We start from the raw sequence: 17,731 nt of genomic DNA on the forward strand, positions 1-17,731 counted from the left end.
ACATGCAACCCCCTCCAACAGTAGTCTAATCGTCCCTTAGTCTTTATTATTCCAGGGAATGCAATCTCTTTTCATAACCTAAACCTTGGAACTCTAATAGCATTCCACTGAAAGTCGCCAAACCATCACATTTCAGCTGAGAGGTCGGAGTTGGTGTGATGAAGGGAAGGTGCACTCTTGGGCTGGAGGATTGAGGGGCAGAGTAGAATGAGCTTTACTGTCAGCCCAGCCAACTGTACACCTGAGTTAGGAGTCCTCAATACTGCCAATTGGTGTAAAAGTAACTTAGTGATGTATCGGGTATCGCAAAAGATCAGTGCGCAGGATTAGCAAGTAATGAGGAAAGCTAATAGAATGTTATAGTTTATTGCAAGAGGAATTGAATACAAAAATAGGAAGGTTATGTTTCAGTTCTACAGGATGTGGAGATGTCAGCGCTGGATTGGGGTGTGCACAGTGAGAAGGCTCGCAACACCAGGTTAAAGTCCAAAGGTTTATTTGAAGTCACAAACTTTCGGAGCGCTGCTCCTTCATCAGGTGAATTGGAGGCAGGCTCACAATCACAGCATATATTGGGGAGACACAATTGCAAGATAATTACAGATTGGAATGTGAAGAACAGTTGGAATGTGAGTCTTTACAGGAACAAACAGTGTGAGTGGAGTGAGTGATAATCACAGGTAATTGAGGTGAGAACTGTCTTAAGCCAGGACAGTTAGTAGGATTCTGCAAACCCAGGCAGTATGGTGGGTGGTGTGATACGCCTGTGAATAGTATTTTACATAGTTAGTAATGCGACCTCCAACCAGCTGGTGGCATCAGACATCAGTCATGTGACATGAGACACTTGCCAGTTGGTAGCAAGGCGTACAACAGGACAGTCGCACATAAGGGTAGTTCCAAGAGAGTTCACGGAACTCAAATAGTAACTTTGTCTGTATGGTATTCTGTTTGCTATCCTTCCACGTGTTCATCAATAAATCATGATTCTAGTTATGTAACCAGATGTTCTGTGAATATCATTGCAACGGCAGCGGGGGTTACATGTAATGTGACATGAACCCGAGATCCCGGTTGAGGCCGTTCTCATGCGGCGGAACTTGGCTACCAGTTTCTGCTTGGTGATTCTGCATAGTTGTGACACAGTTTGTTCCTGTAAAGACTCACATTCCAACCATTCTTCACATTCCAATCTGTAAGAGAAAAGATAACAGCACTGGATTCAACAATGTGTGTTTTCTGATGCCATTGGTTTGGGCACTTTATACCAGTTAGTGGGGTAGCTCTGGCAGGACGGTGGTGCAGAACGTATAGAGGGAGAGGTTCTCCCCAGGATTGCTATGTCGACTGGCTGCCAACCCAGCAAAAGACAGTCAAAGACCTGGCTAAGGAACTGGAGGAGACCTGTGGTGCAGCAAAAATTGTGACAATGGAGGAGGGGGTGGGCCGACGTCAGTGGGAAAGGCCCAGATGAAACAGTTGATGGCCGTCCTCAAAGATGAATTTCCTTTTTAAAAAAAATATTTTTATTAAGGCGTTTATATATAAACGTCAAACACAACCAAACCCAAAAAGAGAATAAACAGGAAATCCCACAACAAACATACAACCAACACCTCCGCGCCCCACCTTCCCTGGTGTTACCCTCCACCCACTCAGCCTCCTTTTATAACCCCAACAAGATCTGTCTCCAGGCTACCAAAGAGGCAATGTGCCTTTAGGTCACAAGGGGTGAAGATACGAGACATGGAGACGGTGGTGTCTGACTAGAGGTCGTATGTTTGGAGGCAGAGGTGGGTGTCCTGGATGACTTATGCAAGTCGCTGAGGGTGAACGTGGAGGAGCAAGACAACAGGTCCAGACGGCAGAGCCTATGGATTGTGGGTCTGCCGGAGGGCGTGGAAGGAATGAGTGCCACAAAATATGTGCCAAGGATGTTCATAGAATCATAGAATTTACAGTGCAGAAGGAGGCCATTCAGCCCATCCAGTCTGCACCGGCCCTTTGAAAGAGCACCCTACTTACGCCCACACCTCTACCCTATCCCCGGAACCCAGTAGCCCCACCTAACGTTTTTGGACACGAAGGGCAATTTAGCATGGCCAATCCACCTAATCTGTACATCTTTGGACAGTGGCAGGAAATTGGAGCACCCGGTGGAAACCCACGCAGACATGGGGAGAACGTGCAGACTCCGCACAGGCAGTGACCCAAGCTGGTAGTCGAACCTGAGACCCTGGAGCTGTGAGCAACAGTGCTAACCACTGTTGACTAGGCTGGTAAAGCAGGGAGTGCTATACAAGGCCCGAGAGTTGGATAGGGCCCACAGGTCTTTAAGGCAGAGGCTGAGAGTGGGGAGCCGCCGCGGGCAGTGATTGTGTGGATGTATACATTTGTGAACAAGGAAAAGATCCTACAATGGGCCAGGGAGAAGCAAGACTGTGAATGGGAAGAGAACCGTGTCCGAATACGTCAGGACATTGGTGTGGAGCTGCCGAAGAGGCATTCAGGATTCAAAAAGGCAAAGGCGCTGTTGTACCGAAGGCAGGTCCAGCTTGGGGTGTTGTACCCGGCAAAATTGTGGGTCACCTTTGAAGACCAGGAGTACTATTTTGAAACACCAGAAGAGGCTAATGGCTTCATAAGAGACCATAAACTGGGGGAGAACCTAGAGTTGGTGTGAGATGGAGGAGCTGCCCGGGGGGGGGGGGGGGGGGGGGGAGAAGAGACAAGAGTTGGAGATTATACATGGTCATGGACGTAGAGGGGGGGGCCATCTTGGATGGGCCTGAATCAGAGTGGTTTTAGAAGAGGCGGACCCGGAGGGGGATGATGGTGGATGGTAGAGGGGAGTGGAGGCATAAGCCTCCAGTAAGAATTGTAATGTGGAACGTCCATGTGTTAAATGGGCCGATTAATAGGTCCCAGGTTTTCGTGCACCTGAGGAGTTTGAAGGTGGAGGTGATCTTCTTACAGATGTACCTCCGAGTGAAGGACCAGGTTAGGTTGAGGAAGGAATGGATGGGACAAGTATTCCACTCGGGGTTTGACTCAAAGTCACGGGGGTGGCCATTTGTTGAATAAAAGAACAGGGTATGTGGGGGCCAAGAAAGTACGGGACCCGGGGTGTAGATATGTGATAGTGAGTGAGGTCTGGAGGGGACGCCGGTGGTGCTAATCAATGTATATGTGCCGAATTGGGATTATGAGGGGTTTGCTGAGACTGATCTCAGATCTGGATGCGCACCAATTAATTATGGATGGAGATTTTAATTGTGTTATGGAACCGAGGGTGGACAGGTCGAGCCCCAAGTCAATGGGAAGGTTGAGGATGATGAAGGAGTTGGGAGGGTGTATGAATGTATGGGAATGGTTGACCCATGGAGGTTTAAGAACCCGGGAGTACTCCTTCTTCTCACACGGGTACAAGGCGTACTCGAGAATTGATATCTTCGTGGTGAACCAAGCGATGTTGTAGAGGGTGGGGGGGGCAGAGTATGCGGGAATTGTGATATCCGATCACACGCTGCATTGGTTGGAGGTGAGGCTGAGTGAGGGGCAGTGTAGAGGCCGAAATGGACACTGGATTCTGGTTGTTGGCGGAAAGGGGTTCTGTGAAAAGGTGAGGTCAGCGATCGGGGAGTATGTGGAAATCAGAGGAGGGAAGTGTCAGCGGCCACATTCTGGGAAGTGTGGAAGATAGTGGTTCGAGGAGAGATTATCTCATTCAAGGCACACAGAGACAGGAGGAGGGAGGAGCATGGACAGTTGTTGGATGAGATAGTGAAGGTGGATAGAAGATACGCAGAGGTCCCCACTAAAGAATTTCTGGCAAAGGAAGATGTTGAGAGGGAGGTTCAATATGAATATGGGGCGAAGGTGAGCCGCATGCTGGCCCACCAGCTGAGGAGGCGGGCTGAGTCCAGGGAAATTTTAAAGGTGCAAATGGAGAGGGGGAAGTAGTGACAGAGCCGGGAAAGATAAATGAGGTGTTCCTGGGGTACTATGAAAAGTTATACAAGGCTGAGCGGCATGGTGGTACAGTGGTTAGCACTGCTGCCTCATGGTGCTGAGGGATATTCAGTGTGCTCACACCAACGCACCCCCCCCTTCGATCCCAACTCTGGGTCCTTGCCGTGTGGTGTTTGCACATTCTCCCCATGCCTGCATGGGTCTCATCCCCACAACCCAAAAAATGTGCAGGGTCAGTGAATTGGCCACGCTACATTGCCCCTTAATTGGAAAAAAATAATTGAGTGCTCTAAATTTCTGTAAAAAAGACAAGTTATACAGGGCAGAGCCGTGTGGAGAGGAAGGGGATATGGGATGGTTCCTCAATGGATTGGAGTTTCCAAGGTTGGAGGAAGAGAGGAGGTGCTGAAGCTGAGGGAGGTGATCGATAGCATTAGGGGGATGAAGTCGAGGAAGGCTCCAGGGGCCGGATGGCTTTCCGGCAGAGTTCTTTCAGGAGTCTGCAACGGAGTTGGCACCGCATCTGTTGGGGCTGTTTAGTGAGACAGTGGAGGTTGGACTGGAGATGGTGAGGGCAGTTTGCGTGCCTGGATAAGTTGTGGGAGAGGTTTATGTTGCCGAGGGGGGGGTGAATTTAGATAAATGCAGGTGAAGGACTTTGCAAGAAAGAAGTGGAGGACATTGCCTACGTTGCCGGGCTATATATCCTACCTGAGCAACTGCTGTTCCTGGATGAGTATGGTGAGGGTAGGATTGAGGAAATATATGGGTGGTTGGGGGAGCTGGGGGGGGGGGGGGGGGGGGGGGGGGGGGGGGCAAGTGGTGAGGATTGAGAGCAAGTGGGAGGAGGAGTTGTGGAGGGAAATATACTGGGGTCTGTAGTGTGAGGCGATGCGTAGGGTGAATTCAACCTCCTCTTTTGCGAGCATGAGTTTGATTCAGTTCAAGGTAGTGCACAGGGTGCTTCTGACCCGTGTGAGGATGAGTGGGTTCATTCAAGGGTTGGCTGACGAGTGCGAGAAGTGTGAGCGAGGGCCAGCGAATCACCCGCATATGCTCTGGGGTTGCGGGAAGCTGGAGAGCTACTGGGAAGTGCTTTTTGGGATGCTGTCTAATATTGTGGGGGTGGAGGTCAGGCTGGACCCGATGGTGGCGATCTTTGGAGTGTTGCAAATGCCGGAGCTGCTGTCGCGGAAGGGGGCCGACTTTGTGGCCTTCGCCTCTCTAATTACCCGGTGAAGGATCTTGCTGAACTGCAGGTCAGATACGCCACTGGGTGTGGTGGCCTGGCTGGGGGACCTGTGTGACGTTCTCCAGTTGGAAAAGATCAAATTTGGGTTGAGGGGGTCGGCGGAGGGCTTGGAGACGAGGTGGGGGTTATTCATCACACGGTTTTGAGGAACTGTTCACCATGGGGGATGGGGTATAAAGGGGAAAAATTGTACAAACTGTGGATCGTGAGGTTGTGGTGTGTGCTATTGTACATGTTGTTGATTTTACACATGTTTGTAATAAAATACATTTTTTTTTAAAGTGTATTCGTTGCAAAGCATATTTTTTTTGAAAGAGAGGGTGCGCTTTCAATGAATTAGTCATATGGTAACTTGATTCATATTGTGAAATAGTTTCTAAATATGCCCCTTTAGCAGCTTATTTTTCTTGGGATGATGCATGGCTCGCAGAGTTGATTAGCTCCTGCACCAGTTGATTGCTAAGGTACCGGAAATCTTCCTCGCTGTCCAATTTCCCATCCTTATAGATGTGTGTTCCATCTGCAGCATCACTAAAATTCAGCAGTGTGTGTACCACGGCCATCAACTCATGCTTCAGTATTTATGGCACTTTGCTTTGGATCTCCAACACATCATCAAAATGTTCAGAATTTTATCAGAACTAGGGAAATGATACAGCCATAACTTAAAACTCCAGAGTAAACACAATAAACAAAGCTCTTATATATTTACAGATATTTATAAAAGTAGATTGAAAGACACTGGGCTGGATTCTCCGATTGCCGACCCCGGAGAATCCATTTTTATGCTGGAATCGGGGGCGGCACCATTTTTCCGATGCTCCGCCCCCTCAAAAACAGCATACTCATGCTGTCAGGATGGCCTCAGGACGTCATGAGGCCCTCCCTTGATGCTCCGCCCCCGATGGGCTGAGTCCCCGACAGGGTGGGGCACGTGTCCTCACAACTTTCGGGGACCTAGCGTGACGGCTGCGGACTGTGTCCAGCGCTGCCACAGTCGGGGGCGGGGGGGGCCATTCCGCTGGCAGGGGGCTTTGGCGGAGGCTGGGGGGGGGGGGGGGGGGGGGCGGTCCGGGGGTTGTAGGGGGAAAGTTTTTGGCATTCCGGATCTGCGCGTGGCCGGCGCCATGCTGTACGGCACAGCCGCCACAGGCCGCCGGCTCGCGCATGTGCAGCCACAGCCCTGGCCATTCTGCGGCCGTATCCGCAGGTAAAGGAGGCTTTAGGCGGCCCGGCTGCTAGCGCCTCACCAGGCAGAGGATCGATGCAGACTTTCTGGTCGTGACATCCTGCGGACATAGCTGCAGAATCGGAGAATCCAGGCCACTATTTCCGTGTGTTGTGATTAATATTTAAATGTTTTGTAATTGTGATTTAACCAAAAAGACTCATTGAGGGTACAAAAGAAATGAGGTATGAGGAAAAGTTGTGCAAGTTTGAGTTTTAGGGTCTAGAATGAAAGGCTAAAGGAAGATCTGAATGAAAAACCATGGTTGGATATTATGATGGGAGGGACAAGAGCTTAAGGAGAAGAAGGGGGGGTGCGTTGGTGTGAGCACACTGAATATCCCAACAACAAATACATGCCAAAGGAGGAGATAAATCATGTAATACTCACCTTAACTCTTCACTAATAAACCTCCACGGGTCAACTATTCCATCCATTCATACATAATAAAACAGTCTGGGGTTTAAGGCTACCCTTGAAAGAACTCTCACGTGGTTTGCTGAACCATCTTACATTCACCAGCTTTCGCCCTCTTGGTGTTTATTTCACCAACCCTCTGTTTGCTAACTACTAAATGAATTAACTTTTTCTTGATGAATCAAGGAGAAGTTAGATGACAAATCATGCCCTAACAATGATTAATTGCGCAGAAAATGACAACCGAAAGCTGAACAGCAAGCATACAAACCGAAAGCTGAACAGCAAGCATACAAGCAATAAATAGATATGGCAGGTTTAGTCAAGGTCAGCTAGCAGTTTGAATAGCAAATTATTAATAGGCAACGTTATTTAGCAACATCAGGTCATAAAAGGTAGTTCAGTGCACCACTGTAATTCAGCAATAACTGGACGCTTAAAGTAAACACTAATGAGAGCATTGTCTTAAATTAGTGGAGTAAAATTATGATTAAAGATAGCTGACAAGTCAACAGCATTAGATAGCCAGACTATAGGATAGGTAAAGTCTAGTGTCGATTACCACTTTTTCCAGAGCTTATCTGATCTTATCTTTATGAGTGGAGCCATTGATTCACTCTCCTTCCTTCATCAGTGTTAAATTCTGAATCACTGAGTTGATGAGTGCCTTTGATGAAGCAAGGGGTTGTCTTTTCCTTTATTTTCCGGCTACCCACTTCTGCACACTCAATGATATCTGTTAGCTGACTTAACTGCTGCCTTTCTTCATCTCAGACATTTGTACGGTTAAGTGGCACACTTATCTGACTGTAACTGGTTGTCATTGTCATAATTTAACGTCATCCTCTGATACTCTGCCCTTTGGATTTGTATAAGTGCCATTTTGCATCTGCCATCGAGAAATCACAGAAAATGAATCTTCTTTTAACTGCAAATACCTTAATATAAAATCTCTGCTTCTATAACTACAGACTGTAAAGAGAGATACTACTTGAGGTGAGCTACCTTTTTTTGTACCTTTACAGAGAAGTTTCCCACATTTCCTTGACCAACTTGAGTGACACGTTCAATCACAAAGTTTTATCCCTATTGCTGCCAATTGTCTCCAACAAACATGGAAGATCAAAGGCATCTGCACAAGCTTTGAGGCATATCCTATAAATTAGTGAAATATAATACCTTGGACAGCGATGCAGATAATTTTCTTTCCGCTAAAGTTGGAGATCATTGGAATTATCTTCCTCAAAAGGCAGTAGAAGCAGAGTCTTTGAATATTTAAGATGTAGATAGATTCTTGATAAGCAGGGGGATGAAAGGTTATAGGAGATAGGCAGCAATGTAGAGTTGAGGTTACAATAAGACCAGCCATGACCTTAATGAATGATGGAGCAGGCTCAAGGGGCCTACCCCTGCTCATAATTTATATGTTAATACATTCAACGCTGTGCTTCAATTTTACAACCCACCTTGCCTATCGATCAACATTACACATATGCGAGGCTATTTGATATCTTTAAGTCCACATAGGTGCCAATATGTGGGTTCGTCCATAGCTTCACAGTTTCCTCTACTCTTGATGAGGTGTTTAATGTTGGTGTCCCAAATGGCTTCCCAACACTAACAAAAAATGCCCCTCTTATATACACAAACATTTATGTTTTTCAGCTTAGAAGTTTTCTGTAGGAGCTTAAAAGCCTAAGATTCAATTAGCTTGTAAAACGGTTTCTGACTGCCAGAGAACTTTTTATTCCAGTCATTTCCCAGCATCCAGTACAACCACTGGCTCCACTTTGTTGACAGCTTTTAAGCTAAATCTCCATAATGAACACAGCTTTGGCAGTTTACAAGATATTTTCCTCACAAACTGTGATGGTGAACTTCAGGTAATTTGCAGCATATGTTTACTACGGAAACAGAGCTTTAATGGTTTGAGCAGCCTCTCAGCCCACACTTTATTCTCCCTTATGCAAAGGTGTATTATAATTATAAAGCCAGTTTTAGTCTGACAATTTTTATCCCAAAATAAACTGCTTTTAAGAGCAGTAAATCCTATGCAATACATAAGATCATTTGAAAGAGGTCCCTTTGATCTACATATTCAGCTGATACTAAATGGAATGCTGAATTACACAGCATCACGAGATTGCAGTATTTGAAGCGCACTTCGGACATAATAGTAACAGACCGATTCAAAAATTACTGCAGGTTTCTAATGAATTATTTCAGCAATGAATGGTAAATCAGAAATATTCCAAAAAAGGCCACGGATCAGAAGCTCTACGGGATTACTTCAGTATGAGAGAGAGAAAGCGGGACAAAAACATTGTTGCAGGAATGCTGTCGACGTTCTCAGTTTGGTTTAGCAAGTGCATCTGTTGCAGATATCTTGGAGAAGACACCATTTCTCGAAAAGAAAGTATTGTCTACAGTCCTCAATCGACCATGAACTGGTAACTGGAGCTCCTCTATAACATCACCTGCCCAAACAAGTTTGAAAATAAACATTTAAATATTTTGTTAACATTGAACCAAATGGTTTACAATATTAATTAATGGTAAATTTGAAAGTCACATTTTCTGTTACAGATTAGTCATCTATGCATTCCACCAAAAATAGGTTGGGTTTAAAGGATGTGGTTGCTCTTCTAGTTGCAAAATAGACTCCTTGCTGAAAGTTGGTGTAGTAACATAATACCTTGCACTTGCAAAAACATCTCAAAGCATTTCAGAATGAGAAAGATTGGGTTATGATTGTTCTGTGCAATCTTTTGTATCAATGCTTTCTGTCCTTCTGTCATGGTGCAAGATCTGTCCTATACATATAGGAGAGCAGGGGCCATCGAACTCAGCAACCAGAAAGATTGTGCGTGCATACATATTGCACATGTTAGCATAACTTCAAAGAAATCCTAAATATTCAAGGTTGTCATTCTGGGCACACCCGACTGTGGTCCTGGGTTGGTTGACCTCTAAAACCCATCAAGCCATGTGCCAGATCCAATATGAGTGACTGGGTTGGTGGCTATTTAATACTGGCCTTGACCATCTGAGGCAACCATTGGAGCTTCAACAATTTCAGTACTGCCAATTAGAACTGTTATCTGTGCTGTAGGTGATGGAGGTAAAGTGGCATTGGAAGGTATTAGGCTCTCATTCACAAACTGGAAGTATTATGCAGGAATGGGCCTGCCATGATTGGCTCTGCACCAACAATTCAAAATGGTGAAGCCAAGCTCTTTCCAGAAGTATTTTTAATATGGCCCAATGACCATGGGGAGAAAAACAAAACATGTAGCTAAAGTTCCACTGGAAAAATGCAAAATAAAGTTCAGTAGAAAGGGAATGAAGGAGCAGGCCCAATGGATCGCAAGGCCTACTCCTAGTTCTTATTCAGAAGCCAGTTAAACAGAAAGTTTGGGTTTTGGAGGAGGGTACAGTCAGGGAGGAACAAGGCTATTAGCTTTGCTACGGTGATACAGGATGTTGCTGTGAACACATCAGGAGTTTAGTGTACAGTTTTGATTTTCTCACTTAAGAAAGGATATGATTGCATTGTAAACCCATGTGCATTGTAAACCCATGTGTTGCAAACTAGGCCTTGAGCTTTTCAATTGTCGATGCTGTGCTTGCCGCGTTTACCCGCTGGACGTCCAACCATTTGGAGTGGGCGTCCACTATCACAAAACATTGAGCCCATGAAAGGGCCGGCATGGTCAATATGCAGGCGGGTCTGCCTGGCCATTTCCACGGGTGCAATGGCGCAGCTGGTGGCACTCTTTGCCCCTGTTAGCAGCCTTGGTACGTCGGTGCCAGGAGTGCTATGTCTGTGTCCAATCCTGGCCACCAAACGTAGCTTCCGAGCTAGCATCTTCATTTTAGACACCCCTGGGTGTCCGTGGTGTAACTCGGTTAAGATTGCCCGACGGCCCTGAGCTGGGGCTATTACCCGGGCTCCCCATAATACCGTCTTCTACGGTTATTTGGTCCCTTCTGCTCTGGGTGTATGTATGGGTGCATCTGGGGCTCCACTGGTCTCTCCAGTTCCCCTGTTAGCAGTAAATGCTTCATCGTGGCTAAAACTGGGTCTTTTTGCGTCCACAACCGAATATGTTGTGCGTCCACTGGTAGGGTGTCCAAAAAATTTAGAGTCATTACTGTCTCCTCTACTTTCGGTATTAGAGGCGTGGTGTCTGTGAGGGGAAGTCTGCTCAAGGCATCTGCATTTGCTACTCGCGTTCCTGGTCTGTGCTCCAGAACGGATCTATACGCCGCCAGTAGCAACGCCCAGTGTTGGATTCTAGCTGATGCAATCGGGGGTATTGACTTGTCTTCTTTTAATAACCCTAATAACGGTTTATGGTCCGTCACTATGGTGAATTTCCGCCCGTACAGATACTGGTGAAATTTTTTTACTGCAAATATCACCGCCAGTCCTTCCTTCTCGATTTGGGCGTACTTTCTCTCAGCCATCGCCAAGGTCCTGGAAGCATACGCTATTGGTCGTTCTTCCCCATTCCTTCCTCTATGGGCTAAAACAGCTCCTACCCCATAAGGTGATGCGTCACACGTGACCACCAACTCCTTCCTTGGGTCATAATGCTCTAGAACATTTTCGGATGACAGCTGTTCCTTAATGTCCCTAAATGCTCGGTTTTGGCGGGCGGCCCATTTCCATTCTTGTCCCGTTTTTAGTAGCCGGTGGAGGGGTTCTAGGATGGACGCCCTATTTTCAATAAATTTGCCATAATATGTTACCAACCCTAGAAACGATCGTAGCTCCTGGACCGTGGTGGGAGCTGGGGCTTCTTTTATTGCCCTTACCCTGTCTTCCAATGGGTGTAAACCCGACTTGTCTACTTTATATCCCAGGTACGTCACTGGTGGGGCCAGAAAAACACATTTTTCTCTTTTCAGCCGTACGCCTGCCTGAGCACTTCCTCCAGGTTCCTTAAGTGTTCCCCCTTTGTCCTACACGTGATTAAGACATCGTCCAAATAAATCGCCACCCGCGGTAGTCCCTGCAGAATATTTTCCATCGTACGCTGGAATATAGCACAGGCTGATGACACTCTGAAGGGTAGCCTAGTTAACGAAAAAGTCCCTTCAGGGTGTTGATCGTAGCGAACTTCTGGGAGTCCTTGTCCAGTTTTAACTGCAGGTAGGCGTGGCTCATGTCCAGTTTCGTGAACAAAAGCCCACCTGCCAATTTGGCATATAGGTCGTCTATTTTCAGGATCGGGTATTTGTCCAGCAGTGCGTAATTGTTTACCGTCTGTTTGAAATTTCTACAGGGACGTATCGAGCCGTCTGGCTTCAAAATTGGTACCACCGGCGCTACCCATTCCGAGAACTGTACTGGTCTGATAATGCCGTCACGCCGTAACCTTTCTATTTCGACATCTACTTTCTTCCTTAATGCAAAAGGTACCGGCCTGGCCTTACAACATTTCAGAAGGGCTTCTGGGTCCACGTGCAAAGTTGCTTTGGCGCCTCGAATTTCCCCCAAATCTTCTTGGAAGATCTCCAGGTATTTTTGGAGTACTCCACTCAACTGCCCGCTTCCACTCTGGAAAATTTTCATCCAATCGAAGTTTAGGTCTTTCAGCCAGTTCCGTCCTATTAAGTTCGATACGTTTACTATCGTCAATGGTAATCGGAGCAATTGTTTGTCATATTCCACAGGTACACGAGTCGTGCATAGAACTTCCAGGGGTTCCCCAGAGTAGGTTTTAAGTTTCATCAATGTTTTTGTTAGGGTTAGTGGCTGGAGTACATCTTTGATTTTTAAAAAATGCTGCCACTCCCATTACTGATACGGCCACACCCGTGTCTATCTCCATTATTGTCGGCCGACCGTTCACCCGTGGGGTAATCTTGATAGGTTCTGCTTTCTTCGTCGCAATATTATATAACTGTTCCCCTTCGGAGGAGGATGGGGCATCTAGGTTGTGTACTTCCCTGCATCCTCACCTGCTATTCCTCTTTTGCCACCTCCTTCTAGGGTTTCTGTCGCTGTTACCCCACTCTGTCTGGTGCCAGAAACGGTCCTGCTCTGTTGGGGGAGCCTCAGCCAGTAGTTCTCTCTGTCTCCAGTTAGTCCTAGCAAACTTGGGGGCAGTTCTGGGGTTTTCCTTTGGCCCTCTATTCCTCAGGCTTTCCCGGAGGGCGGCTATCAGGTAGTTGGACCCCTTGTGGTAGTCCCTCTCCCAGGTATCTACCTCCATTGGCGTGCCCTGTAGTTCCTCCGCCCCACTTGCTGCCTTTTCTAGGGACAGTGTGAGCTGTAACGCTCGCCTGCAGTCTAGCTGAGTTTCCGCCAACAGGCGCTTCTGTATTGTGAGGTCGTTTATGCCACACACTAACTGGTCCCGAAGCATTTCATTTAGCGTCGGGCCGAACTCACATTTTTCCGCCAGCCTTCTTAGGCGGGTCAAGAAATTTGTGACTGACTCTCTGTCTTCCCGCTTCGTTGTGTAGAATCTGTACCTACGCAAAATGAGGGGTGGTTTTGGGTCATAGTGCTCTTCCACCAATTTCATTAATTCTTGGAAAGGTATCGTGTCCGGCGTATCGGGATACATTAGACTACGTAAAATGGCAAAGGCTGAGGGTCCGCACGCCGACAGCAGTATAACCCATTTCCTTCCGTCCTCCATTATCTCATTGGCCTGGAAGAAGTAACACATTCTCTCCACATACTGGGACCAGCCCTCAATAGTCGGGTCGAATGCATCGAACTTCCCAAAAGGCGGCATTTTTGAAAGAGCAAGGCATACCCTCCGAGTGCGGCAGCTGGTCTCCGCAAGGTTCTTTGTCTACCTCGTCACCACTGTAATAATCCACAGGAGGCAGGGGTTCCGTCACCACACCAGTATTTATTTGCAATAACTTATATACAAGAGCAGCTCCAAACCGTGCTGCTAGCATTCCAGTCAACTTAAGACTCCTCACAAAGCCTACACAGGTGCTTATATGGGTCCCCTCAACGAGCTATCATTGAGGGAGCTCATACTCCAATTGGCCAACCAATAATGCCAATTGGAGGTCATTACAGTTAGTCTGTTGAATTCTCTTCCCCAGAGAGCACTAGGAGCAGGGTCACTGAATATCTCCAAGGCTGAGTTACGTAAATTCTACACTGACAAGTGGTCAAAAGATATGGTGGGTAGAAAGGAAAGTGGAGGCCACAATCGTTTCAAATGGTGGAGCAGGTCAAGTGACCGAGTTGTCTACTCCTTCTCCTAATTTGTATATTCATAGTAAGGAATGTACACGCTGAGAATTTTGAACTATTAAGAACCAGGAGGTAGATTAGCAAAAATGGATAGGTGTGCAAGAGAGGCAGGGCTGTTTAGTTGAAGGCCCTGCCTTCTTAACCTTGGCCATCACCTGAGGTGTGGTGGTCCTCAGGTTAAATCACCACCAGTCAGCTCTCCCCCTCAAAGGGGAAAGCGGCCTATGATCTTCTGGGACTATGGCGACTTTACCTTACCTATAGATAGAGGAAATGTTGGTAAACTGAAGGTGGGGAATGGGAAATTGGCAAATGGGATTTGGATTAATTGATTGTGAAAGTGACATAGGCATTGATTAGGGTTTCAGCAGCAGACTGGTTGAAACAAGAGCAGATATGGCGGTGGAATCAGTCAGCCCTATATGGGGGGCTATGGAAGTGGAAAACCAGCTCACAGTTGAATAGCAGTCTGGTTCAGCCACATATAGTGGTCATAAAAGGACCTAGTAACAAGGGTAGAGTATTTGTATCAGGGCTGAAGAGTTTGACTTCTGTATAAAGGAAGTTACAGCTCATAAAAGACTAAATGTTGGCCAAGTAGTCTGGCAGTACAAGCCAAGTGGAGTGGCCAAGAGAGAGCAAAGTTGAGCTGGATGTGATTGTGCATGTGGAAGCTGACCCTACACTTGTGAATCATGTCCCAAGGATAAGCATGCTGATGAGAACATCTAGGATGGGACCCAGAAGGCTGGAAGTACCAGTTCCCCGAGTAACAGTGATATACCGGGGTCCACATCACTGATAGCACCTAAATTTCATTCACGGCTGCTGAAGATGACAATTCACTGATGAAAAGTGGGGCTGCATGTGCTTAGCTAGTTTAGATAGCTCACACATCAAACCCAGAGAAATAACATCAATATCCCAACTGAGGATGGACAGAATATCCAAACTTATGGAAACATGTTATTGGAATAGATTAATGATTTAATATACATCTTCACAGATGCTGCATAATTATTTTTTCTTTATTCTTTCATGGGATGTGGGCATTGCTGGCAAGGCCAGCATTTGTTACCCATCCCAATTGACCTCAAACTGAGCGGCTTGCTGTTTCAGAGGGCAGTCAATCACATTTATGTTGGTTGGAGTCACGTGTAGATCAGACCAGGTAAGGAGGGCAGATTTCCTTCCTCAAGGACATTACTGAGCCAATTGGGTTTTTACAACAATGAACAATAGTTTCATGCTCAGTATTACAGAAGGAGCTTTCAATTCCAGATTTTATTAACTGAATTTAAGTTCCACCAGCTGCCGTGCCTAGATTTGAACCCTCGACCCGGACTAGATTGCTACTTCAGTGCTATTACTATTACACCACCATCTCCCTCTCATAGTACCTGTAATCACTCACTACGCTGCCTTATTCATCATGTGGAGGGCATCACTCTTGCATGACAATACATCATTTATCAATCTTAGTTGATAAATATTGACCAGCACAGTAACAGCAATCCTTACTTTAGATTTGAGAACATTCAAAGCAATTATGCTGTTTTAAAAAGGAAGGGTAATCTCGAACAGAAACTGACCTCAACAGGTGTTTGGTATAATGATGAATATGTAAAAAGCAGCTGGAAAAACATTTAGTACTAGTTAAATGTCTCTAATCCTCGAGTAAAGTTCTTGAATCACATCAGATATCTCATAGGATAATTAAAAGGGGATGTGAGAATTTTTAAAAAAACCTCTGTGATCAATTCAATCATTAAAATGTTTCTATTTTATAAGGGCTGATTTTCTGGGTCATGGATGTATTTCGCTCACCCTGTCTCCAGCCATACTCCCAGGAGGATAGAATAGGATATTGGAATTTTTCCTCTGGCTGTTTTGCCTTCCTCTTTTCCAGGTACAGATACCGGCCTTTTTGCTCTTTAGAAAATCCATCGTACAGCAAAGTTCGGATCTGAGGAGTTACTGGCCGCATCTCCTGGAACTCCTCAGGTTTGGAAGGTGCTTCCTGAGCTGGTTTCTTTGTTTTTTCCTGTTGTCTTGGAACGTGAATTGCCGGAAGGGTATAATTCCTGGCAGGAAGTTTGGGAACTTCACTCTTCTTCTTGAGAATAGTGGGTGGAAACCTGGAATATTTCGCCCCATACTTGTCTCTCCAGGCTATACGAGTATAGGCTTCTTTTTCAATAAGTTCCGTCCAGCACTTCTGAGTGCGTGTATCAAAGAGATGTTTCATCTTTCTTAATTACTTTGACAAGAGACCAATGTCAATCTGATGAAAAAGAGAGCTTTGATTTTGAATGCTGGCATACGCTGCAATTGGCACGGCAATTTTATACTGAAAGCTTCCGTCTATTACCATGGTTACAATCAACATGCTCAAAGCCCCAACACACTTGTAAATCCTTGGGGACCCCTACTGGATGGAGGACTTTTGTTATGTGAGTAATTCCAGTGATTCTGAATCGGAAGCTTTGAACTGTCTAAAGGAGCAGAGAACCCAGCTTTTGTAGCTATGCCAAGAATTACTTGCTCTGTAATCTCAAGCACAGTTTACCATGGTAAAGTGGTGACCCTACAGCACTGCACCTTTACAATATCATTTCCAAATTATTCATTTTTAACCAGCAGATTGGCAGTGGCATTGTTACTTAATTGACCAATCATATTCTCAAGCTTTGTCATTTGCAAATGTCCTTTTAGTACCAAACCTCGAGAACCTGCAGTCATTGAAGGATCAAAAAGATAATGTTTTATATAGGTTCACAAGTAACAAATTTCACCATCATCCTTCCCATGAGAAATGTTTAAATTGATAATCTTACTGCTTAGGTTCAAGCACTGTAACCCATTAATGTTAAAATGGATTTAAACGTCATATTAATTACATTTTTTCCACAACAATAGCACAAGCTGTCATTTCCATTCAGAGTGACGGTTGCAATAGTGGTAAACTCAAGAGCATTAGGTAATAGGAACAGAAATAATGCGTTTTAACCATTACTACATTTTTAAAATGTCTGGCAAAGGTCTTGTTGTTTAACACTAATTTGGACCATTCCTCCAAAAACCAGTTCTTGAAGTGGCATGATTTAAATAGAAGCACAAAGATAAAGCATAAAATGTTACCTTTTACTGATTAAAAATCTACCTCAACCTTGAACATACTTAACTACAGCCCTCTGCGGTAAAGAATTCCACAGATTCACGAATAATAATCTTTATTAGTGTCACAAGTAGGCTTACATTAACACTGTAATGAAGTTATTGTGAAAATCCCCTTGTCCTTTGAGAGAAGAAATTCCTCTTAATCTCTGTCTTAAATGAACAAAGAACAAAGAAAAGTACAGCACAGGAACAGGTCCTTCGGCCCGCCAAGCCTGCACCGACCATGCTGCCCATCTAAACTAAAATCTTCTACACTTCTGGGGTCTGTATCCCTCTATTCCCATCCTATTCATGTATTTGTCAAGATGCCCCTTAAATGTCACTATTGTGCCTGCTTCCACCACCTCCTCCGGCAGCGAGTACCAGGCACCCACTACCCTCTGTGTAAAAAAACTTGCCTTGTACATCTCCTCTAAACCTTGCTCCTCGCACCTTAAACCTATGCCCC

At 45.7% G+C, this 17,731-nt stretch overlaps 1 protein-coding gene across 2 annotated transcripts in view; it reads right to left on the reverse strand.

The window, feature by feature from the left end:
* Positions 1-16,464, reverse strand: part of LOC140388364 (protein SPMIP1) — a 59,208-nt gene extending 42,744 nt beyond the window's left edge. The window contains exons 1-2 of one of the 2 annotated variants that reach the window (XM_072472410.1): positions 15,931-16,464; positions 8,592-9,346 (exon numbers count right to left, since the gene is read on the reverse strand). In XM_072472410.1, the coding sequence (XP_072328511.1) occupies positions 9,219-9,346; positions 15,931-16,351 (549 nt within the window). In that variant the 5' untranslated portion in view covers positions 16,352-16,464 and the 3' untranslated portion in view covers positions 8,592-9,218. Of the gene's footprint in view, positions 1-8,591; positions 9,347-15,930 lie in introns of those variants that run through there. The other variant, XM_072472412.1, reaches the window with a different exon arrangement.
* Positions 16,465-17,731: the final 1,267 nt, after the last annotated feature.

The sequence above is a fragment of the Scyliorhinus torazame genome, chromosome 13 (assembly GCF_047496885.1).
Source record: "Scyliorhinus torazame isolate Kashiwa2021f chromosome 13, sScyTor2.1, whole genome shotgun sequence".
Lineage (NCBI taxonomy): Eukaryota > Metazoa > Chordata > Chondrichthyes > Carcharhiniformes > Scyliorhinidae > Scyliorhinus > Scyliorhinus torazame.